This window comes from Tetrao urogallus (genome assembly GCF_951394365.1).
Source record: "Tetrao urogallus genome assembly, chromosome: 21".
Lineage (NCBI taxonomy): Eukaryota > Metazoa > Chordata > Aves > Galliformes > Phasianidae > Tetrao > Tetrao urogallus.
The window spans coordinates 2,411,310-2,434,992 of record NC_136834.1 but is presented as its reverse complement, the minus strand read 5'-3'; the positions used below and the strand labels follow the sequence as shown (position 1 = coordinate 2,434,992).

General features: G+C 47.7%; 1 protein-coding gene across 1 annotated transcript in view; it reads left to right on the top strand.

Annotated features, from left to right (window-relative positions):
* PAX7 (paired box 7) overlaps positions 1-23,683 on the top strand; it is a gene marked incomplete at both ends in the record, with an annotated part of 92,128 nt that overhangs the window by 52,617 nt on the left and 15,828 nt on the right. The window contains 2 exons of the mRNA XM_079545542.1: positions 8,084-8,249; positions 8,755-8,954. Coding sequence (XP_079401668.1) covers positions 8,084-8,249; positions 8,755-8,954 — 366 coding nt within the window. The remainder of the gene's footprint in view (positions 1-8,083; positions 8,250-8,754; positions 8,955-23,683) is intronic.

Genomic DNA, 23,683 nt, shown 5'->3' with positions numbered 1-23,683 from the left:
GATTCCAGCTCTCAAGCTACAACACGCCGTAGGGTCCGAGCCATTCAAAGGTTAATCCCAAATTTGATGTAGACAGGGACAACGCCGCCGTGGATTTCCGCTGGAGCAGGATTTTGGTTCCAGATTGGTGCCAAACGAGGCCACCAGTGGAAATTCCCACTTGTTTTCGTGCAAGGCGATGTCTTGACTCATGTGCCCACACTAATTGCCCAGTGCTGAAGGAATTCCTGCCCATCTGCAAGCTCCTGTTTTCATCCTACCAGCAAACAAGCTGCCGAATGCCAAGCGTTCATGGCTTTTTAAAATTAAGCCTAACAGCTAAGCAATTCACTTAGTGAATTTAATGGAAGCTTTGGGTTTGATCTGCAGTGTATTTTGGGGTTTTACACTGTTTTTTTGCAATTATATAACTGGCGATGACAATGTTTTACATGGAAGAGAAACCAAACCAACCTTAATGGGATTCTCTGATAATTTTGAAACTTTTCTCCCTGGTATTTCTAGAGAAGGGACGATTTTGAGAACAGCCCTTTTCTCATAGTCTCAGCTTTGTCAGTACAGCATTTTTATAGCGGGAGAATAGTTTTGTCAGAAATCCTTACCCAGGTGTGGAAATAATTTCTCAAGGTGACAGTGCCCAAGGAGACACCGGGTACATCAGTCATGGCTCTACAGAGTTGAACCTAATCCCTCTCGGAGTTGATCCCATTTGTTGGGTCTGTTTGCCCAAACACTGTTGTGCTTTTAAAGCAAGTTATAAACAAATAGTGGGTGCTTATTTCACTTTGGTGTTTGAGCAACATCAACAAAAAGAATGGATGTCCCCCGATCAGCCCCACAATCCAGAGCCATTTAGAAGTTTGTATGTTGGAAATGGAGACCTCGGCGCATGGGTTCCCGCACAAACAACCCCTTTCCCTTCGCCCTGGTGCTGTGGTGAGTCAGACGTGATGGGTTCCAAAGGATGATCTCAAAATCCTTTCCCAGAAACCTACACAAAATCATCTCCCCCGTTCCCTCCAAAAATAGATGGTTCTGCTTCTCAGCGTCACCTCTGAGTGATTCAGGTGGTGACACCACAGCAGCTGGGGACAGGCATGCATTCCACCAGCTCTGTTAATCCTAGAACGACAGAGTCATAGAATCACAGTTTGAGTTGGAAGGGACCCTGAAGGCCGTCAGATCCAACCCCCCTGCAGTGCACAGGGACACCCACAGCTCCATCAGTGCTCACAGCCCCATCCAGCCTGACCTCGGGTGTCTGCAAGGATGGGGCATCACCACCTCTCTGGGTAACCTATGCCAGTGCCCAGAATTAAATCAGGAGGGGTGGATTTGTAGCCATGTTGATGTCTGTTGTTAACCCCCAGGAAATTCCATGCACTGAGAAACAGTTATTTCAATAACAAAATTAAATGAGAGAGCAGGAGTCGCAACCCAATGCTTTATTGATCATTTTTATGATGGATCCCATTGTGATTTCTGCCTGGGAGTAAATGGATGTTTCATTTAATAAAAAGGCTCAGAGCAATTCTGTCTCTGAAACCTCGTTGCATTTCTAGGCTACTCACATCATCTGTATTTTATGACACACTTTCAAACAGTAGTAAACAAACAGCCATACTCCAGATCATGCTGCGACGGCTCCGACATGCCAAATGGAGCACCAGAAAAAAAATTCCATTCCATTTTGCTCAAGATTTTGCACGAAGCAGTTCTGTTCTCAGGATCGGAGGAGCTGCAAACCACTGTTCCCTTGTTTTGTAGCAGCTTTCTGCAGTCTGTTTTCCAGGTTACCCAGAGAGCTGCGGGTGCCCCATCCCTGAAGGTGCCCAAGGTCAGGTTGCGTAGGGTCCTGGGCAGTGTGAGCTGTGGGGGGCACCCAGCCCACAGCAGGTGGTTGGAATTGGATGGGCTTTAAGGTCCTGTCCAACCCAACCTTTCTGTGGTTGTGTGATTTCCCAACAGCTTCTCAAACGTCTTTGCTCTGTGCTGGAGGGGTGCTCTCACACCAGCTGTGGTCAGAGGTCCGTGCTTTGCTTTCTGAAGGCAGAGGTGATGGATGGAGGGATGGGGTGGTGACAGGCAGCTCTCCAAGCTCTGAGCATGAGCTGGAGTCATGCAAAGCGGTGGGAGCCTGATGCTGTTTGCCTGGTGTTTTGCTTCCCAAACCCTTTGAGATGTGTCCAAACAGGCTCTTTTGAAGCAATCCTCCACCCTTAAAGGTCAGCTGAGAATGTTTTCTTTCTTCCTGAGGGTCCCACTCATTTACACTTCTTGAAGAGAGCTGCGAGGGGGTTATGACACAACAGCTGCCCCGTGGTTTTGGCACTGGAGCAGTGCTGCGGAGCTGGGAGCTGGGGCTCTCCTTGGCAGAGCTGAGCTTGGCAAGCTCATTTTCCAGGGCACAGAGCCAGCCGTGCCCTCGCACACCGGAGCATCCAGCTGGGCAGAGAGCAGCCCCTGGCACTGTACAGCCAGGCCGTGAGAACCACAGTGGTGCCTGGGCATGGTGAGGGACAGCAGTGCAGTGCCAAGCTCCCAGCAAGGTCAGAGCCAGGGCAGTGTGCTGATCCAGCTCGAATAAGGGACTTTGCAAGGTAAAGCCAGCAAGGCTGGATGCAGCTGAGGTGCAGAGTAGGGTCTGGCTGTTCACTGCCTAATGCTGCAGAGGGATGCTGCTAATCAGGTGGAGGTTGGTTATGATCTCGTAGCATCTCTTCCCACTCGCTTAGGGAGGCAGTGCTTGATGTTCCAGCATTGCTGCTCTTCTTTCACATCTCCCCATCCAGAATTAAGAAACAGAAAAGCACTTAAAAAAGAGCAGCCAGGAGCACGCTTACCCCAGCTAATATGCTCCAAACAAGCCCTCAATCTTATCACAAATAAAAAGACAAATGGTAAAGTAGATTTTCAGAGATCCAAACAGCAGTGGCAGGTCTTTTTCCACCTAAATTTTGCAAAAGCCAGAGGTGAGCATTTGAAATTGCGAGCACGTCCTCTGCCTGTATCTAAAGGTTTGCTTAGAAAACCATCAGCACTTTTGGTATTCGTAGTAGAATTACAGTAAGCAGCACCCTTGGAAATAGAAATGTCCCACTGACGAGGGACAAAGTTCCAGCTGTGTAAGCCTGAGGGCATCTTGCTGGAGAGAGTCAGCACTATTTCATTAAGTATGAAATTTACTGGAGATGAAGATGATAAACCTAATCCCATAGTCCTTCTAGCAAAACATGGCTGGGAATCAACAGGAATGAATGCAAACTTGAGGACGAGCCGCACCATTTGGCAGGAGCTTGTTTTGTGCTGCGTTCCCTGGTCTGCTTTGGTTCGAGCTGAACAAGGGATTGCCTCAACAATGTGGCAACGATTTGCTTTTCTTACAAAGGAAAGAGGGCCCAGAGGCCAAAGCAATGAACTGGGTCCCAGCTCCTCAGATGAGACGTCTGTGGATCGCTGTGTGTTCAATGGGAGCGGGTGCAGTCGCGCTGATTTATAGCAGCGCAGTGTCTGTCCCATTGTGTGAAAAACAAACAGTGCCTCCGAGAGGTTGCATGAGAAGAACCTTTATCACCAAATTTCCAGCCCAAGGAAGGTGGACCAAAACGGTTCTGGCTTTGAAACTGTGTGGTGTGAAGCTGTGTTGGTGCGGAGGGTTGGGTTTGGAGATGCGAAGCCGTAATCAAACATCTTACTGCCAAAGATGGTTGCTTTTCATCAAAAGTGATTTGCAAAATAATAATAATAAATCCACGTGCCAGAAATGGTTCAAAGTCTTCAGAAGAATGTTACAAATAGCCAATACCTTCAGGAGCAGGGAAGCGCCAGGAGAAATATGGGCTAAATTCATTGGATAATCTCATTTGTGAAGAATCATTTGTTCTGCTCCACTAACCTTGTCTTAACTGTATCACCCACCAGTGACAGAGGCTCAGCATTTTGGGCACTGAACCAAAGTGTCACTAGATACAGCTGTGTCCCTGCATGCATGGATAAAACCTGTGTGTCTAAAATCTGTGCCTTGTTGTGGGCCCGTTGCCCCTCTGTTCTGTAAGGAATTATCTCAGCTGCCTCAACGATGCTCGTGTGTCCCTGATGCTCAGGACTGGTGTGGACCAGGCGAGGCTCTGTCCTGGTCTGGAGGAAAACCCAATCTGCAAAGCCTCCATGTAACCTGCGGAGGGACCTCATCTGATTTTGGTGGAATTGGTCTGCCTGGGTTTTGAGATTCTTTGCCACCTGGTTTCTGCAACATATGCTGCATCTCTTCCATCCTGCTGCAGAGCAAAGGCACGCCTTGGCTTTTCCATCCCTGTTTCCATTTATGAGCTCATTTATCCCATCCATCTTTCTCCAACATCAAATCCTGATTAGGCCGAGCAGGGAAACAACAGGCTTTCTTTCCCACAGGAGGCTCTTTTTGACCTTCCTTTCCTCTCCTTGTCTGACAAATTGTGGGAGCTGACCCATATCTCGGTGGCTGCGGGGATAATTCAGTCCAGCCCCATCCTGGCAGGCAGCTGTCTCTGCAACCCTTCTCTGCTGTTCTCTGCTTGAGAACAAGTGCCTGGGACATCTCAGAAGGGCTGGCATTTGGGTTAAATAAGAACCAGTGCTAACCTTTGCCCCAAACCCAGGTTGGTGGGGAGGATGGGATCTTCCAAAATCAGCTGACATTGAGGGATTGGAGAGGTTTCTTAGCTTCGCTGTGCCTTCCTCTGCCATCTGTGTAGGGGATGCTGGAGGAGATGCTCTGCAATAAAGAGGTGTGATCACGGGCCTCAGAGCAGCATCCTCGCTTGCTGTGCAAGTGTAGCCCATGGTGCAATGAGCAGTTCTGCTCCTGTCACAGAGTTCTCACAGGAAGAAGTTTTTAAGGACAGTGAGGCACTGGCACAGGCAGCCCAGAGAGGTGTGCAGGCAGCCAAGGTCAGGCTGGAGGGTCTCTGAGCACTGATGGGGCTGTGGGTGTCCTTGCTCATTTCAATGCGTTTGTCCCAGCACAAAACTTTGGCCGTGCAGTTTTTGTTCCAGGAGTGCCAAAACTTCTTCCTCTTCCTCAGCTCCTTCCCACCAGTCTGCTTTTAGCAGCCATAGCCTTCACCCCAGGCTTACCATGGTGTAACAGGATCCTCTGGCAGGGGGAATCTTTAGTGGCTGATAAAACCTTAACTGTTGTGCGATGAAAGCAGGTTCCCTTTGAAGTGCGCCTCGCGTTACAGTTAGATGCTCTAGCCTCTGTATTTTAACTACCAATAAAATGATTTATAAGCATAAAGGCCTGAGCCACCTTTAAGGCGGGGGAAGGGAAAGAATTGCTAACGTCATTAGCTGGAATGTATCTGCCTTTTTTCTGGGGGTTATAAATAAGGGGCAGAATCAACCTGTTTGGGCCATGAAATGTCCCTTCCTCTGCACGGGAAGATAAATCCTATCAATTTCTTTGTGGAAGGTTTCAGTGTATTTGTGGCTGGAGAATCCAGGCTCTACTGGGAAGCGCTGCACTTCGGCGTGTAGTTATGAATCTCATTTGCTTGCATGCGTGTTTACTATCATTATTCTTTATTATTTGCTGCGATGCTCCAGCTGAGACATAGTTATCACCTGGCTGGGTATGCTGCATTCTAGGAGTTAATTACAGCCCCTGTCTTAGGTGGTTGACTGCTGAAATAAACTAAAACATGAGAAAAATGGGCTGATGGTTGGACTGGATGATCTTAGCAGTCTTTCCAACCTAAATGGTTCTATGATTCATGGGGTTTATCCTCACTTTAAAAGTGATGACCTGATGCATAAGGACCAACCCTTCTTGAATGTTTCTACTGACTTCAAATTGGACAGACAAAGCTTTTCCAAGGTCACAGGAGGAGCTTGTAGCACAATTAGGAACCAATTTTTCCTCTAGTTGTAGTCCAAAGCCATGAAAATAGCTTTCCTTCCTTCCCAAGCCCATGTGCATTGTAAGCTTAGGGGCATCCCAAGGATGACCCCTGAAAAGGCCTTTCTGGCCCATGCGTTGTAAAAGGATCTGCTCAATCATCTCCCTGCACAATAAAATAAATATGAAATAAATATGAAGCAAATCAACTACACGCCCTTTGCTTTGGAGAAGCAAAAGAGAAGCTGTACACATCTTTGCATTTTAACTTTGTGTGAATAGGTGTGCTAGTGCACAGACAGCATTAACTTCATGTGATGTAATGGAACATGGCCCAAATATCCCCAAAGTTTTGACATTCCTGGACTATACTGAGAGTAGTGAGGCACTGAGGTTGCCCAGAGAGATGGTGAAGGTCAGGCTGGAGGGGATCTGAGCACTGATGGAGCTGTGTGTGTTCAATCGCAATCCATTCTATCCATTCTACCGCAATGGAGTTGGCCCAGATGGCCTTGAGGGTCTCTTCCAATTCCAATGGCCTTAAGTGTGGAAGAGGAGAGGATTAGCCAAGCAGCGCATCCTTAACGAGCAGGAATTAACACATACCTGTGTGTGAGAGAAAAGGGCAGGACCATCCACCTCTTACGTGCAAACAAAAGGTTGTCTATTTGTGCAGCTCCCTGCTCCTAGAAACTGTGTCAGGGGTTGGACTGGATAAAAAGAACTCGAAAGCGCCACAGGCCTTGATGCTCATTCATTTCTCTCTCCTTAACTCTGTCCTAGATTTTGCTAGCGATTTCTGGTGCCAAAAATGAACACAGAGATTCCGACCTGCATGGACTCTGTGGATCAATGCAGATCGGATGTGTGCTGACCTATTTCTGTCACGCTTTTGGAAGGTGCTGGGAGGTTACGCCGCTCCAGGCAGCGCAGTAGGGACAGGTCTGTAAAGAGGCACGTTGGGTGCCAAGGACCTGACATCAGCACTGCATGCATTTCAGAGAGCTGCTCCAAAGAGGGAAGGGAGCGTTGGACTCAGATTCCATTTTATTTCAGGGAGAGAGTTTTGTTTTGGTTCACAAGACGTGGGGACAGTTTGGATGGCAGTGCCTCAGCCCCTTGTAACCCCAGCTTCTGACCTCACGTTGAGCAGCTTGGAAGCCTGATGGAGGATTTTTTTCCCCCGAATGCTTTACACTCTTGATTTTTGCTCCATTTTTTTCATGTTGCTGTGAAATTTAATCGTGTTTCCTAGCCCTTTAGGCCTCACAAAGTCCAGCAGCTGCATTCTCATCTGGCTTGAAAGCTTATCCGCATACTTCTGAACCCCAAACAGGGATCGGTCCTGAGAGCCTCTCTGATTAAATAAAGTAAACCAAACCCAAGAGACAGCCTGAGAAGCACTTCCCACTCTCCAGAAGGGAGATTGCCCATGATAAAACACATCAGTGCAGACATGAATTTAGAAAAATCTCCCCTCTTGTCTTACAGGTAAACTAGCACTGTAGGAAACACGAGCCCAGCTTCGCACATGCATTAATACTGCATCTGTTTTAATGCATAGAGATTTAAATTGGCTGCAGTACAATGCTAGAGCACACTGCAATGCCTCTTGCAAGGAGAGCATGTCTTAGCATACAGACAACAGTGATTTGCTGCAGTACAGAGGAGCTAAGAAAACCTTGTATTCCCTCCGGTCTGGTTGTATCTATTTAGCTTGTCTAACATAGAAACCATGATGCTAATCTGTCTATTTATCCCTCCTAACAGTGCAGCCGTGTTGCTATTATGGTACTTAATCCTTCAGCATAATTCACATAGTTGTCAGATAACGAGGCAGAATGGCCAGGTGGTAGCAGTGCATCTATTTGGTATGGACTGACTCGGAATACACAAGCTGAATTATTCCTCTTCTTCTCACCCTGCTGCTGATAGAACCCTCCCGTGCTCTTAATGATATCTTTCACAATATTAAATGCCTGTATCTTTACCCAGGAGACAGGGCAGTGGTACTGTTGTAATTTGAGAGAAAGGAGAGTAAGGAATGGGGACAAATACCCTGAAAGTCAATGCCAGGCCGCAAACTTGAACCTATCTTTGGCCAGTGCAGTATCTCAGATTGCCATTGGATGCGTTATCAAGACATCATCCAACTCAAGTTTATTTTTGTCCAGTCACACATCATCTTTTCTATCCCTGTCCCAGGTGTGGTTCAGCAACCGACGAGCGAGATGGCGCAAACAGGCGGGTGCAAACCAACTCGCAGCATTCAACCATCTGCTGCCGGGGGGCTTCCCACCCACAGGAATGCCAACTCTGCCCCCATACCAGCTGCCAGACTCCACCTACCCAACCACCACCATTTCCCAAGGTAAGCATTCATTTGCCCGCTCTGCTCCTCTCCTCTTGCCCTACATCACCCTGTTGGCCATTCTTTCCTTGGTTTGCCCTCCATCATCCCATTGACCATTCCTTCTCTCCTTTGCCCTACAACATCCCATCAGTCATTTCTGATTTGTGACATTCCTCTTAGACCTCTGTAACAGGTAGGTGGTTTTCCTTTGTTGTGAAGACCAGCTTTTGGCTCACATCAATGGAAACTCCGCTTTTTCCTCTGGAGAGCAGGTGGATCTGCTCTGCTCACTGTCCCATGGTCCTTTCTGCTACACCAGTGTGTCTCACATCTGTTCCGCTCAGCTTTGAGGTGAAGATTCCATCAGTCCAAAGCAAACAACATGGGCCAAGCTGGATGTGGCCCTGGGCAACCTGGCCTAGTAGGTGGCAACCCTGCCCACAGCAGGGGGTTGGGACCAGATGGGATTTAGGGTCCCTTCCAACCCAAGCCATCCTGTGATTTTATCACCACCTCTTTGCAGATGGAGGCAGCACCGTGCACAGACCCCAGCCCTTGCCACCATCCACCATGCATCAGGGAGGGCTTGCTGCTGCCGCTGCAGCTGACTCCAGCTCTGCCTATGGGGCCCGACACAGCTTCTCCAGCTACTCAGACAGCTTCATGAATGCTGCAGCTCCTGCCAACCACATGAATCCTGTTAGCAATGGCCTCTCTCCACAGGTATGTGACCTGCTTCCATTCTCTTTCTTTGGCTGAGAACATTTGGCTGGTCCAGATCCTCTGAGAGCAGGGCAGGCTTCAGGCCTATATAATTCCAGATTCATTATTCCAATTCCAGGCCAGATATAATTCATCACAATGAATTATAGTTAACAAGGGAGTTATTGTTATTGTCACGAGTTCTTGGAGGCGGCCTAGTTAAAGCAATTAGTTAATTTGTTTACCGGCAGTGTCCCGATCCTGAGCTCAGCACTGTACTGCCAGAGCATTTGCATCCTGTTAGTTACCACATTCAGGACATCACACTGCGGATGTCAGGACCTAGAGCATTGGTGTTTGCCTTCTCAGTGCTCCAGAAGGATTTCTAGGGCAGAAATTACGTTACTCGCTTACTTTTTACCCTGCTAAAGGTCCAAGCAGAGCCCTGCCTTGTCCCAGTTGCCTTCCAAAGGTTATCACCTGGCTCTGTCCTGTTTCTTCCAATTGCATGCATGGCATGTAATTTCTCTGTGTGTAGCAGAGAAACAAGCCTCAGCAGTGTGGAGGTTAAGTCCTCCATCAGCAGCAGTTCTGGAGAGAGCAGAGAGAAGGGCTTGGGCTATGTGTGTGTCACAGGATGCAGCTCCTGTTCTTGGCCAGTGAGCCCTGCAGAAGTCAGTGGAGATGCCAGGATTTGTACTAGCTGGGAATGCACCCCCTACCAAATCCATCTCTATCACCGTTATGGATAAAAGTTCTAACTTCTTGTTACCTCAGTAGGCAGAGGTCTTTGGTTTACTCGACACAAATAAAGCACATACCATAAGCTGAGCATCAACGGCAATGACTCGTATTTATGCAGTGCCTGCTGTCCTGAGGGGTGCCAAATGCCTTTCACTTTTGCTCTCAGTCAGTTGTGAGATATGGAGACTCATGAAGTGCCCGTGATTTTGGAATGGCCAGTAACACTATTTAGGACAGGAAGCACAAAATAATCTGAAACTACTGGGAGAAATTAGGTAGGCATCTGAAATGAAAAGGCTACAACTGTTTAGAGAGGGATCCAATAAACGGGGACATCACAGAGGTAGATAGATTTTAAGGTCCAATAACTTGTGATTTCTCAAGTGTGAAAACAAACATAGAGTGTCAGTGGAAAGAGGGAAATCTTGCAGCTCCTCTGAAACAGTATAAAAATCCCACTTCTATCTTGGGATGGTCATAAGATAGAAAACGTGTGACTGGTGTGGGGCTGAATATTGCCACAAACAGTGTGGTTTTGTGGGGGAAATAAGGAGACATCATTCTGACAAGGGGTTTCTAATAGCACCAGGCTTGGGAGATGAGCATACAGTATGGGATTCAAAGGCAGGTTAGCTAGTCCAGGGCACATGATTAATTCCTATTCTCACAAGTGTAATTTAGCACCAGTGAATAAGTTGGGGGTGAGAGCCACGTGATAAGCTGCACAAGCAGCAGACGTGTACAAGTCCATCGTGCAATTTCCATTTCTGTACCTTCATCATCTACTTATGGTCCCGCTCGCTCAATCAGAGGCTCATGGAAATGACCATACCAATGCTTTTTCTGTGCTTATCCCTATCCCAAATTACCCTGCCCCCAGGCTCAGGGTAGGGGAAGATAGAGGCCTGAGCCAATAAGCCCTTTGTATGGGAAAGAGAGGATACATTATCTTGCAGTCCTGAAGAAAAGAGAGCTTTGCACCCCCAAGAAGGGGAGATTCCCATTTTCCTAATGCTTCTAATCATGTGAGGGCCAAGATATCAGCATATAAATTCTTCTATTTCTTTTGTGCCTGGTGAGGCTAACCCAGGTTATTTTACAACTGCTTTCTGTTTACTGATCTTGCCAACTCACTGCTTTCCTAAGCTCTCTGCTGTTCCCAGTGGAGGGATGTGAGAAATGCTCTTATCCTCTTGAACAAGAGCTGTTAGAAATGTCCTCTTTTACACAGCGAGTATAAGTAGAGGATAGCGAATGCTTTGCACAACTTACATGAGCACAGTTCAGCCATTCATCTGAATTTCAGGTAAAACCTCAGTGCTCCCATCCTCCTGTGCTGCTCTCTGTGACATCTCCAGGGCTAAATACCAACTGCAGGGAAGGATGGAATTCAAGAAGTAGGAAAAAAATAAAAAGCCAACAAAAAACCAACCAGCAAACTTAAAATGATGGCAGTTTGTCTGAGCTGCAAACAGACAGTTCTCTGGTTTCATCCCTCAGCAGCAGCAGGAGGGAGATTTCTTTGCAGTTTAGACAAGGCGGTGGGGGCTGCCAGCTCAGAGCTCCCAACATTTGCTCAGCATGCTATCCAGTTACCCTGGGATTGGGTGTCCCAGCCAGAATCCACCAGACGGGCCCGGTGCTGGCAGCTGAAATTCAAGAGGAGAAGCATGGCATTTCCATTCCCACAACAGAGAAAAGGGGATTACGTTTGGCCTCTGCAGGCTTGGTCCCCCCACGCTCGGTCCTCCCCTCCTGACACAAAGGGCAGACATTGCTGAGTTTTACCCAGACTTCACATGGGAAATGGCCACGTTTCTTGCTTGTTTTCCAGCCCACAGCTTTGTGCCTTGTCCCTGCTCTGCTCCTGGATCTGTACGACGCTTCCCAGCAGGGACATCCAGTTGACCCAGTTTAGAAGTCACTGTGCCTCCGTTCCAGACCTGAGTAGTTTGGTCTTCAGCTCCCTCATCCTACGGTGATGTTTGAGGGACATGGTTTAATTCATCACGGTGGTGATGAGTTGATGGTTGGACTAGAGGTCTTTTCCACCCTTAATGATTCTATGAGTGGGTATGGTGGTGATGGGTTGCTCAGCTGGATTAGATTACAGTGGTCTCTTCCAACCTGAGTGATTCTATGGTGTAAGAACACTGCCTCGGTTGTGCAAAGAGTCCCACGCAATTAAACCACTACTTAGAATGATCCCACATGCCATTCTCTGTCCCAGACCTTCCTGGAAGTCCTCAGCGTAACCCGAGCAGTTATTTGGGATAGCTTTGTGCTGGGACAGCCTTTGTAGGAAAGGTCTTGCTCTGAGTGTTTCAAAAAGCAATCATCAAAGCAGGCCAGCTGCAGCCAGATGTGTCCCCCCACAACTGCCAGGGGCTGCAGCAGTCACGGATTGTCAGAAAGCTGCTCTGGACAGTGGAGAACATCACAGTGAGGTCCCCATCTCCTCAGGGTATTTCATAAATCCCTCTTAAATACTTTCAACTCATTTTCATCTCACAGATGATTTCCCATTTGTCTGGGATCACCTATCAAACTGAATTACTGCAATGCCAGGTACCAGGACATCCTTAGCCATGTGCTGCATCACATTTTGCATCATCTCTGCTGAAGTTCAGACCTTTGCTATCTGAGAATCACCTCTCACTGTGGCTGGTGTGAGGTTCATCACAATGTTTGTCATCATCAGTGTGATGGTAAACTCAGTATGAGCCCAGTTAAGTCCAGTTGAGCATTTCCCTGATGGTCTTTCAGGATGGTTTTTGAGGGACGTGGTTTAGCAGGCATGGTGGTGATGAGCTGATGGTTGGACTACATGATCTTAGTGGTCTTTTCCAACCTTAACGATTCTGTGGTTCTGTGAGGTGTGGGAAGTGGGAGGAAATTGAGTTGATGAGTACCTTACAAGTCAGTGTAAAGTGAAAATGAAAGGTCGAGCCTTTGTGATGATGGGAGATTCCCTGGGTACTTTTTAAATGGCAAATAATTCTCGTGTTTTATTGTATTCTGAGCTACTTTCCTCCTAGCACGTCTCTTCTGCCTCTTAGAATGTCTTCTGGTCTTCAGAAGGCTTCTGTTTACTGCTTCACCTCCTCAAATCTCTGCTTCCAGAAGGCTTTCGCTCCGGGCCTCTATTACCAATGTGTCTCACCATCCACTGTGGCATGTTGGGGTCTTGTGAGGGATTGTCCAAAAGCAAAAGACGGTTGGTTTATTGCAAATGGCTGCTGTCTATCTGGAGAATGTGTTAAGGCAGAGTTAAGAGCCAGGCGCTCCCTGTGCTTCCATCACATGTTATTTCTGAGAGCTTTGAATCTTTCAGCAAACCCACAGGATCGCCCAGCGATTAAGACAGCTCCAGAAATGCTGAGAGCCAAGAGAAACTTGTTCATCATCTCATATTTGTTGCTTTAATTTTCGGAGGGCTTTCAGTGGCTTTTTTTTGCTCCACAAGCAGGTTCATTCCCAGTGTAACAGCCATAGAGCCAGCGCAGTCGGTGTGGCTGTGGCTGGAAACCAAAGGTTTCCAACCAAATCTTGGAATCGGGTTTTACAACTTCAGCTTTATCACCATTCCTGGAGGGAGCCTTGAAGCCACAAAGCTGGGCTCTGACCACACGTTTTCACTCTAAACCCAAAGTTCTCTTCAGTCTACCCAAGCGCTGCATTTCCCGACACCATCCCAGCTCTTCCCACTGCCCAGGGTAATGTTTTTCTCAGCCCCACTGGGGTGGGATTAGAGATGATCTGAATGTGAGAAGAGCCAGCTGCAGCCTTTTTTTGGGGGGGAGGGGGGAACCTGGCAATGGGGAAGGACACGATGTTAGCTGGCGAGAGAGGAGCAGGCATTGCAGTGTCTGGCTCCTTCCTGCAGTGACATGGATCCTTTCTGTCTGCTGCTTCTTCTTCTTTTTTTTTTTTCTTTCCAATTTTTTTTCCCTTTCTTTTTTTTTTTTCATTTCTTTTCTTTTTTTCTTTTTTTCTTTTTTTTTTGTTGGAGACACTGTGCCTTATAATAAGCATTCAAAATGAGTCTTGCTGGGCCAGGAGAAGGGGAGGGGAAGAAAGAGGGGGAGGAGAGGGTGAGATTTGGGGGGGGGGGAGAGAGGGGGAAAGGGAGGAGGGGGTTTAAATAGCAAAGAATTAGGAAAAAAAAAAAATCTGATGCAAATCACTAGTAGAGAGAAAATTATGTGCAATTACCCAAGCGATACTGGGCAGCCGTGCCCACCCCAACCAACAAGATCTCATTAACAAGCAGAAAATAAGATTGAAATGGTGTGTAAAAGAGCTGAAAAATGAATTTGAATGCTGCATTTGTCCACAATTACCCCCTCGTTCACACATATTTTATTGCAATTTTTTTATTATTCTTAATCTTTCCATCCCTCAAAGCAGATTGGGAACATCCTGGCATTACAGTTGCTGAGGGAGGAAGCATTAAGGATTCCCCGTTTCCCTGAAAGGAGACCCTTCTCTAGCTCGAATTTTAAAGGGTTGGTTTTGGACGGATAAGGATTCATTTCCCCGGCTTATCTTGGTATAGGAACATGTTCTTCTCATATTCTTTAACCTCTGTCGCTCTTGGGTGCCACCCCACACGAGGGCTTTTTCCTTTCCTCCTGGTTTCCTCCACCATCCTTTCCCATCCCCTTTCTCCATCCCGTGTTTTCATTCCATTCCTTTTCCATTCTCCTTTCCCTCTCTCTTACCCCTCCTTTTCCATCCCATTTTCCCCCCACGTTTTGCCCTGTTCCCCATCTCTCTAGAGGGCTCTAAATCCCTAAAACGAACTTCTTCCCTTTCCAACCATCCCTCTTTTGGGTCCCAACCACTCCTTACACCCTATTTCTTCCCCACAGACTGGCTTTCCTCCTTAAAGCAGACCATACACAGGATTTTAGGAGGAGAACGTGCTCAAACCCATGTCCTTTTCCTCCATGGAGAGTCTGGCTCTGTTGAGACCACGTTGGCACTTTCCCTTACATGGTGTCAAATGCAGCTCCATCTCTCACAGCATTTAATGTATGAGTCCCAGGGAATCTGGTGCTTTCTCCACTAAAGTTTCATTTTTTTATTCCCCCCCCGTATTTAACCAAGCAGAGCCCATCTGCTCTTGTCAATTAGACGCCTCTGCTCCAAGCAGCAGCAAAAGGGAAGAACGGAACATTTTTCTCATGTGAAAACAGAGATGCTTTTTTTTTTTTTTTTGCCTGATTCCTATCGATGTTGTTCCTGCAAGCACAGGAGCAGGATCCAAAATGCTTTCCGCCCATCTTCCCTGTGCAGCAAAGCCATCTTCCCTCACTTTTTACATCTGTTGGGCTCATAACTCGGGCTGAACTAACCATAGTCCCTCACTTTTCCCCTGTGCTTGCAAGAAAGCGTGCTCTTAGCCCCTGTTCAGGGTGTGAGATGAGGCTTTCTGGGTTTCCTTACTTCTTTATCCCACTGAAAACTCATTAGGAACAAAGCAGCACCTCGTTACTTCAACCCCAACTCTAGAGCTCTGGGTAGCACTGATTGTATTTGTTCTGAACGGCTCCATTTCCACCCCATTGGTTGTGCTCTGTGTGTATTGCTGAGATCTTTATAGGTGAGAAAGGCTGATTTCGGAGCAAACCGTTGCTTCCTGAGCCTTGGGATTTTAAGAGGAGCCTCAGTAAGTTCAGGAGGTCCAGGATCGGACTGTGTGATGTATCAGAGATAGACAAAATGGGGAGAAAGGGGAATAAGGAGAAAATAGGGGAAAAAATATAAAGGAAAAAAAAAGCAGTGAGACCAGCAAGAGGAGGAATAAACACAGGGAGGTGTGATGGTGCCACAGACCAGGAGAATAAAAATGCAGGATTATCCCCACTTTTCATACAAAAAGGGACTGGAGACAAGGCAGGCAGGGATAGATAGAGAAAAGGAGAGATGAGCAATTAATACAGCATCCAGCCTGGCAACAGGCAGGTCAGAGTGACCTCTGGCATTCAGAGGCAAGAGCTGCTGCCAATGGAACCAAGGGGAAACAGCGGGGAAGGGCAGCGCTGGGACGTGGGATGCAAAATAGAGGGGAGGCTTAAAAGGGAGGAATGCAACAAAAGGACTCAGAGGCAGGACTTACAGCCTTGCACGCCTGCCTGCACGAGGGCATCGATATCCGTGTGTGCACACCAGTGTGTGTGCCCGTGCATTGTGTGTGCCTGTTAAAGCCTGGCCATGGGGGAACAGCTGTGCTCCAGCTGTGCCCTAGCTGTGAAAAGCTGTCTGTGATAGGAAAAACCTACAGCAGTGGGTCAGGCACGAAGCCCAACGTGCGCCTTCTTTTTTTCCATGAAGAGAGATCGTGGAAAGTATATTGAATTCAGCGGGTGTGGGAGAGCTGTAGAGCTATGAGGAGGTGGAACAGGTTGTGGGTCCATGACCTCCAACTTTCCTGGCCCTAATGGGTGTGCTTTGAAAGGGAAATCCACGCTTGCTCCCATCCCAAAAGCTATTAGCTGCTGGGATTGCTGACAGCACATAGGTGCAGGTTGCAAATGGGACATCCAGGGGCTGGGAGGGCAGAGGGGACCCTGGGGCTGCATCCCCATCCCCAGAGCATCCTTTGGGGCCGCTGAGATGAGCCGTGCACGTTACACCCCAAAGCATCAGGAGGGGCTCGTGGGGGAGATGTGCACTAAAGGAATGCTGCGCCAGTCTTTAGTGTGAGATGAGAATGTGGACACTGCATCAGCTTGCTGGTTCCTGATGCGCCGTGCATGGAGAGGGAACAGCGTGTGGCTGTGCTTGAGCAGGATGGGGTTATAGGGTTGTGCTTCTATAGTGTGTGGAAGGCATAGAAGCTGGGAGATACCCTATGGGGTGCTACAGGGTTGTAGGGTGCGTGGCACCCGGTGGTCTGCTCCTTGCAAAGGCAAAAGGGAGATGCTTGGGTGCTGCAAGATGCTGCTGCCTGCCCCCCCTCCCCCCACTCCCCCCAGACAGATCTACTTACAGCGGGGGCTGGAGATCAGAAATCCTAGCAGGGTCCGGGGTGGGCGAGCGGAGAATTGATCAAAGGTGTGGAGGGTCTTAGCTCGCCGCGGTAAGCTGGAGTCAGCCCTTAAGCCTATCCAGTTTGGAGATGAGGGGGATCTTATTTCAGGAAATAAGTACCTGAAAGGGGATCGTGAGCAATGCAGGAGAACCGTGGGGAGCTGCTTGTTGGGAGAATAGGAAAACTTTTTGGGAAGGATGCTGGGAGGGGAATGCTCCCAGTGGGGAATGGGGAAAGCAAAGGCTGCTGTTTGCCTGTCCGTCTGTCTGTACGTCCTTGAGCTCCAGAATGGCACAGAGCCCCTCGCTGCCTCCTCTCTGCCTCTCTCCCAGCTTCTCTTCCCCCTCTCCCTTCTTCCTCCCGCTCCTCTCCTGCCATTTGATGTGGAGGAGAGCTGTCTGCCACTCCGCGTCTGTACCGAGAAGGGATCAGAAGTTGCAGCGAGCGCTCGGCGCCTCTCCTTTGATCCATGTCCTGAGGCCTGCTTGACAGCGAAAAAAAGCATGGAGACAAAACGACTCAGTCAAAGTGATTCCTGACAACTGTCTCCATGAGATAAGGAAGCTCTCTGTGTCTTGGTTTTTTTTTTTTTCCTCTCTCCTTTTTTTTTTTTTTTTTTTTTTTTTTAATACCGCCTCTCCGCTTCCATAAGAAGCGGAGTCACTTTAAACCAGAAGAGCTGCACGGAGAACAGCGCGAGCAGGGAGCGCCTGGCTGAGCTTTATCACATTTCCCGTCTCCCTTTCCATTCCTTTACCCTTCTATTTCTTCCTTTTTTTTTTTTTAAACCCTCTTTTTTTCCCATTTCCTCCTCCATGCCGTGTTACCCTGCTGCCTTACCCTGCTGATGCTGCTAATTATGGTTTCAGAGAAAGCCCAGCACGTTTGTAGGTGACCAGGACATCATTCAGCTCAATCCCAACCAGAGGGAAATGCCTGCCTTCCCCACGAGGGGCTGGGGGGCAGAGAGAAAGCCCCGTACACTATCTGACAATAAGCAATCCTTTTAGGGATCGGTGCAGGCCTCATTAATAGCGAGGCATTACGCCCCGCCGGCCACTTAGAGATGTTCCCCTGCTGCTGAGCCCCAGATTTTCGTATTACTGCTTTATTTTTCTTGCCTGGCTCATGTCGGGCAGGGAAGTGCCCCCTGCTTTCCCTCCGGGTTCCCTGTAGGAATGCGTTTGCAAGGGCTCAGTGACACTAATCTCCATGGAAGGGATACGGGTGGGATGGATGCAAAAGGGACGTGGAGCTCCTTGGAGAAAGGCAGATGCTGAGGGAATGCTGGATCCAGATGTGGAGCTTGGAGAAACAGCTGCTCGCTTTCCTCAACTTCATACAGACTGAGGTCTTCCTGAGGTGGCAACAGCTCCAAGGAGATTTGTGGTCACCAATAGGATGAGGGACCGACCCCATGCTCCAGTAGGATCCAATGATGGATCCCTCTCCCCCTCCACTCACTGTAATTAGGCTTTTGTTGTAGGTTTGCTCCAAAGTGAGACCCCATTAGCATGCAGGATGGGGGGTGGCGTGGACGAGGGGGGACACGGAGGGGGAGTTTCCCTTCCCCCCAGAACTGCGCTGCGCTGCGCTGATAAACAGTAAATATCGGGAACAGGATTTCCACATTATCTGAGCGCGGCAGAAAATCAAAATTTCAGTCTAAATCCGAGGAGACGAGGCTCATAAGCTCCTCCAGCTGATACAGAAGCCGAGCCCAGCCAGCAAGGCTCAGGAGGCACAAAATAACATTTTTTTTTTCGTTCCAAAAAAAAAAAAAAGAAAAAAAGAAAAAAAGAAAGAATGAATGAAAGAAAAAAAAAATAGAAGAAAAGGAAAACTAAAGAACGAGCAAGAGGAGAAAGCAAGAAATATATGGGGGCTGGATTGCGAGAAGGGGGAAGAGGTAACGCAGAGCATTGGAAATAAAGGGAATAAATAGGAAATAAATACCCGGGTGTATTGAGGACAGGGAGGGGGCTGGACACTGCCCATACAATGAACTTTCCAATCGACAGCTCTGGCTCTGCAGAGTGTTGCTTGGGGATCGACCTGTAGGACACTGACAGCTGCTGGAGGATGATGGCAAACCTTTAATTAACGATTAGAGTGCGCAGCTGAGCACAAATCCAGCCCCGAATTAGGAGCCACATGGGGTCTCCCAGACCCTAAAAGCCAACGTAGGATTCAGCAGCTCTGTCTGACAGCTCTGATGAGGTCCTGGGCTGCACGTGCTGCTCATTGCGTTCCCATGCCCTGCCCTGGCCCTGCAGCCATGCCCATCTGAGAGTGTCGTCTCTCACACAGACATTTTGGGGTCTGCGTTGCCTCCAGCTGACTTCTAAGTATAAACTCTTTCCGTTCTGTGAAGATCCAGGGGACATCTTCCTGGATTCTGTCCAGAATGTAAGATGTCCCATTGTGTAAGAAAGATGTCCCACTGCTTTATGCGTTGGCTCAGATCTTGTTCTATGCTCTTTCTTTCTCTGGTATTGGGGCAGTTGGTGAAAGCTGGTTTTCCTGGGGTATTTGTCCTTTCCCTTCTCATGGAGATAACTCAGAAGTCCTAAAGCTGAAGCCCAAAGTCCTAAAGCTGAAGATCAAACTAGAAGTGACATCGTCGTGTTCACATCACCTGGCTCCGAGCTTGGAGTGACTGAGCCATTCTGCATCAGTTTATAATCTGGCTGTGCACGTCAAAGAGCAAGATTCTCTTTAAACAATTAAGATACGATATTTGAAGACCCTTTGGCAGGCATGCAGGGCTCTCTTCTGCTGTTGAGCAGGTGGAGCTTTGCCTTGGGTTTCATCGGCACGGCATTTGGGCCTCCAGTAGCACAAGAAAGGCAGATGGAGCACCAAAGTGTGCTGAACAGTCTGCACCAATGTGTATGTATGATGTAATATATATAAGCCCTCCAGGAGACACATAGAAAGGTATGGGGATATGTCACCCCAAATATTTCCAGCATCTCTTACTACCCGTCTGGCACAGCACGGAGCCTCAGGAGGCTCTTTCTCTTGCCTTGGCCAAACCATGGTGTGCTCTGGTTTATTTTTATTCTCATTGCATCCAGGTCTTTGCGCCAGCTCTTCATCTGAATTCTCCCACCAGTGCCAGAAGGTTACTGGTTCCCCCATCAGCTCTTTCTGCTTCCCCTGTGGCTCATTACCCAGCTCCTGCCTTTCTCCCCTTGCTTTATTTCACCTGGGTCTCAGAGCTGCAAGAGGGTTTCTCAAACCACTCAAGAGCCACAGGCTTGTCTGGAGGGCGAGAGGTCAAGTACTAGCAAGTGTTTCCAGTTAGTTCCAGATACCAGCCTGACAGGTGGGTGCCTCTTGATTAATTCCCAGCTCCCCTAAATGATCCCATGGTCATGTGCCGTGGTCCTGTTCAAGCCTAGGTAAAGTTGGTGGGGGGAAAGAGGAGAATATTTGAATGAATCATAGAGTTTTTTGAGTTGGGAGGGACCCTTAAAGGTCATCTAGTCCAACTCACCAAGGGAGGGGACAGTAGAGTCTGTTGCGATAGGAAAAGGGGAAATGATTAACTAAAAGAGGGGAGATCTAGACTGGATAAGGAGGAAGTTTTTATAGTAAGTGTGGTGAGACGTTGGCATAAGTTGCCCAGAGAGATGATAGAAACCCCATTCTCGGAGGCACCCAAGGTCAGGCTGGATGGGGCTCTGAGCCCTGATGGGGCTGTAGGTGTCCCTGCTCACTGCAGGGGGTTGGAACAGATGGCCTTTAAGGGTCCTTTTCAACTCAAACCATTCTATTATTCTCCTCTTCAGGCTGTTGTCATTTAAAGGTAGCAACAGCAGAATACTGCCCAAGTTCTTTCCCCTTATCTAACCCACTTCCTTTGGGGCAAGGTCGTTTTACATTCTCTGTATGATAGAGAGACAGGAATCATCAGAAGATCAGTCAGACCTTGAAAAGCTGAATCACTCTTTATTGATGCTGTGAACTATGGAGAGATGCATTGGTCCCATTGGCATCTGTCATTCCATTTCATTGGAATAGCCCAGACTTAAGGAGTTCTCACCCCCTCTTTCTCTCATTCCCTTTCATGTACATTGGTTTATAAATGTGTCCAGAAATGCTGCAATTCTCACAAGACAACATCTGTGTGTGCAGTGCATGCTGAAGAGCAGGGAAGGACAAATCCAGCATCCTATGAGTGTTACAACCCAATGAAGAGGAAAACATCCAGCAAAGCTGAGGTCTTAGGGAAGCAGTCAATGCCTGAGCACTGCATTTTTATTTTATATAGTTATATGTATTATATGCATATATTGCTCGAGGACATGATTTACAGGTGGGTTGTTAGGGTAGTATGGTTAGGTTGAGGTTGAACTTGATGATCTTGAAGGTCTTTTCCAACCTGAGCAATTCTATGATTCTATGATATATATACATATAACCTTATTAATTTTTTTCCTTGCTGCATCACTTGCTTATTCAAATACTGCCAATTTCACCGTGGATCTGATATCAGCTCCCAGCATCTCCCAGCCTCAGTGCTTGGGTTATATATGAAGAGAGAGAGAGGGGAGAAAAACTGCAAGCAAAATAAAAGCTGCTATCTGACAGAATCTCTCCTGGGGATCTCAGTTATTAAAAAAAAAATAGGAATCATTTTTCTCTTAGCTGGTGTTTGTTAAACGTGCAGGAGCCATAGGCAAATTTTTGCTAATTTTGTGCATGCTTTTATCATACTGTTGATTCACTGGCAGCTTTATCCTCCGATAAGTGGATTAGTTGTTGAGCTAAACAAAAAGGTGTTTGACAACCAGGAAGCTCTAAAGAACATATTTGTTTTCCAAATAATGGAGCTGTGTTTGTTGCTCAGTGCAGTGTGGGGTGTTGTTGTGAATTTCATTAGCCGAAAGGAAGGCCTCAAAGCTTTTCTTCCTTATACAAGGCAGTGGTTCGGTAGGAACGTCTCCATCCTATCGTGGCAGGTTACTTGTATTGATTTCCTTTGGTCTGGCAGCTCAGCTTTGGAGTGATGCTGTTCAGATGGGAGAGGTGTCAATGGGCGTGCATTTGGGGCATCTCCCAAACCACCAGGCAACAGGAGCAGAGATCCCTGGGTTTTCTCTCCACATCCTCAGCTAGGTTAAACCATTCCTGCCCTTGTGAGCAACCTTACAGGTTTGTTTGTCTCCAGCCACAAGTTATTTCTGTTTCCCCAGCAATGAGGGGTAAGCAGCATGGGCTTGCTTGTTGGTTAGCAGAGCTTTATGGCTTATAATTAATCCTGATTTGTAGGACTGGGAGCTAAACTGAGGGCGCGAAGAGATAAATGGACCAAGTGGAAGAGAACAGGGCTAAAATAATGAGCTTAGCTTTATCTGAGACTTTCATCACAATATCTGAGCATCTCATCATCCTGGGAAGCGTCTCTTCTCCCTGTACCACAGGGATGGTTGTTATCTCTGCGACCAAGAACCGAGGCACGAGGGTTTTGTTCTGCTTAAATTTAGATATGTAAGGTAAGAACCTCATTGCCCTGACTTAGGGTGTAGTCAGGGCCCTTTGGTCTCACCCCAAAGGCCTTCTCTGTAGAAGTACTTTAACCTGCAGTAGTTGTGTATCTATCGATTTTTGACATGGTTTAATGGGCAGTGTTGGTGGTAGGTGGACAGTTGGCCTGGATGATCTTAGAGGTCTTTTCCAACCTTAATAACTCCATGATTTCTTATGCAATTGCACATTTATTTTATGGAGTCTCCCCCACTCAAACACCCACATCCCTTTGGCTGTATCATCGAAGCACCAGGACAGACAGACCAAAAGGCAGTCTGTCTGCCTAGCACTCCTCGGTGGGCTTTAATGCTAATGATGCAACACTGTTTTTCCCTTGCTCATGTCTTAGTCTCCCACGATGCTCTATGCTGAGCCATGCCCTAGAGGGATTGGTGTAGAAGTGCAGAATGATGTGGGTCTGCAAAAGGACAGAGTGACGTGGGTCTATAGAAATGCAAAACAATGTGGGTTTGTGCAATTGGGTCTTTATTTGTATAAGGGCCAGAGGCATCAGCTCAGGCTCTTCTCTGGAAATGAAGCATCTTTCAGCATCCTGATGCTGAGCCTTATGCTCTCCCATGTCCTTTTGAGAACCTTGGTGGTTCTACTGCTTGAAACAGACAGCTCCATCCCTCCTGATGTTTTAGGAGCCCACAGCGGTGGGACGACAGCCAGCCAAGCCATTCTCACCTCGCAGCTTTACTCACAAGATGACCAAACTGAAGTTTGTTCTCCCTTTGCAAGGGGCTAAAAGCAGCCCCTGGTGGGGAGGGAGATACGAGCCCCAGAGAAAGGGGCTGCAGGGCTTCAGTACTGCACTCACAGCTCTGGCAGAGATTAAATGAGGGGAGGGAGGGAGGAAGGAAAGAAAGGGGGGGGAAAATGACAGTAGAAGAGCGAAAGGTCCCCAGCTGGCTGTTAGTGGCATCTGCACTCAGAGTCCAGACTCCAGCTGAGAGCTATTTCACTATTTATTTACATGTAATTATTGCTATGAGGTGCAGATATTAACACTGTCAAGAGCAATTTGCCCTGACATTTTTCACTTGCTCTGTTCCCTGACGTTTCGGGTTTGGTGGGATTTTTTTTTTTCTCTCTCTCTCTCTCTCTCCCTTCATTGCACTGCTTCAGTTTTGGGTCCAGGCTTTTTAATCCAGCGCCCTTCGCAACTCATTAAACTTTGAAATTTAATTTTGCCCAGCGAGGAGCTGGGGCACATCTCCCACCCGCCACCCATCCACAGCAGTTCAAGCATTTCCACTCTAAACAAACCAAATTTACCGGTTGCCGCGTTTTCAATTGGAATGCAATCTCCAGCATTAACCTTTGCTTTCGACGCTGCATTTAAAACACAGAGAAAGGTGCTCAACCGTTTATTAGGGGGAGAGTTTGAAGAAGTGTACGTAGAGGGGAGCAGAGAGAGAAAGCA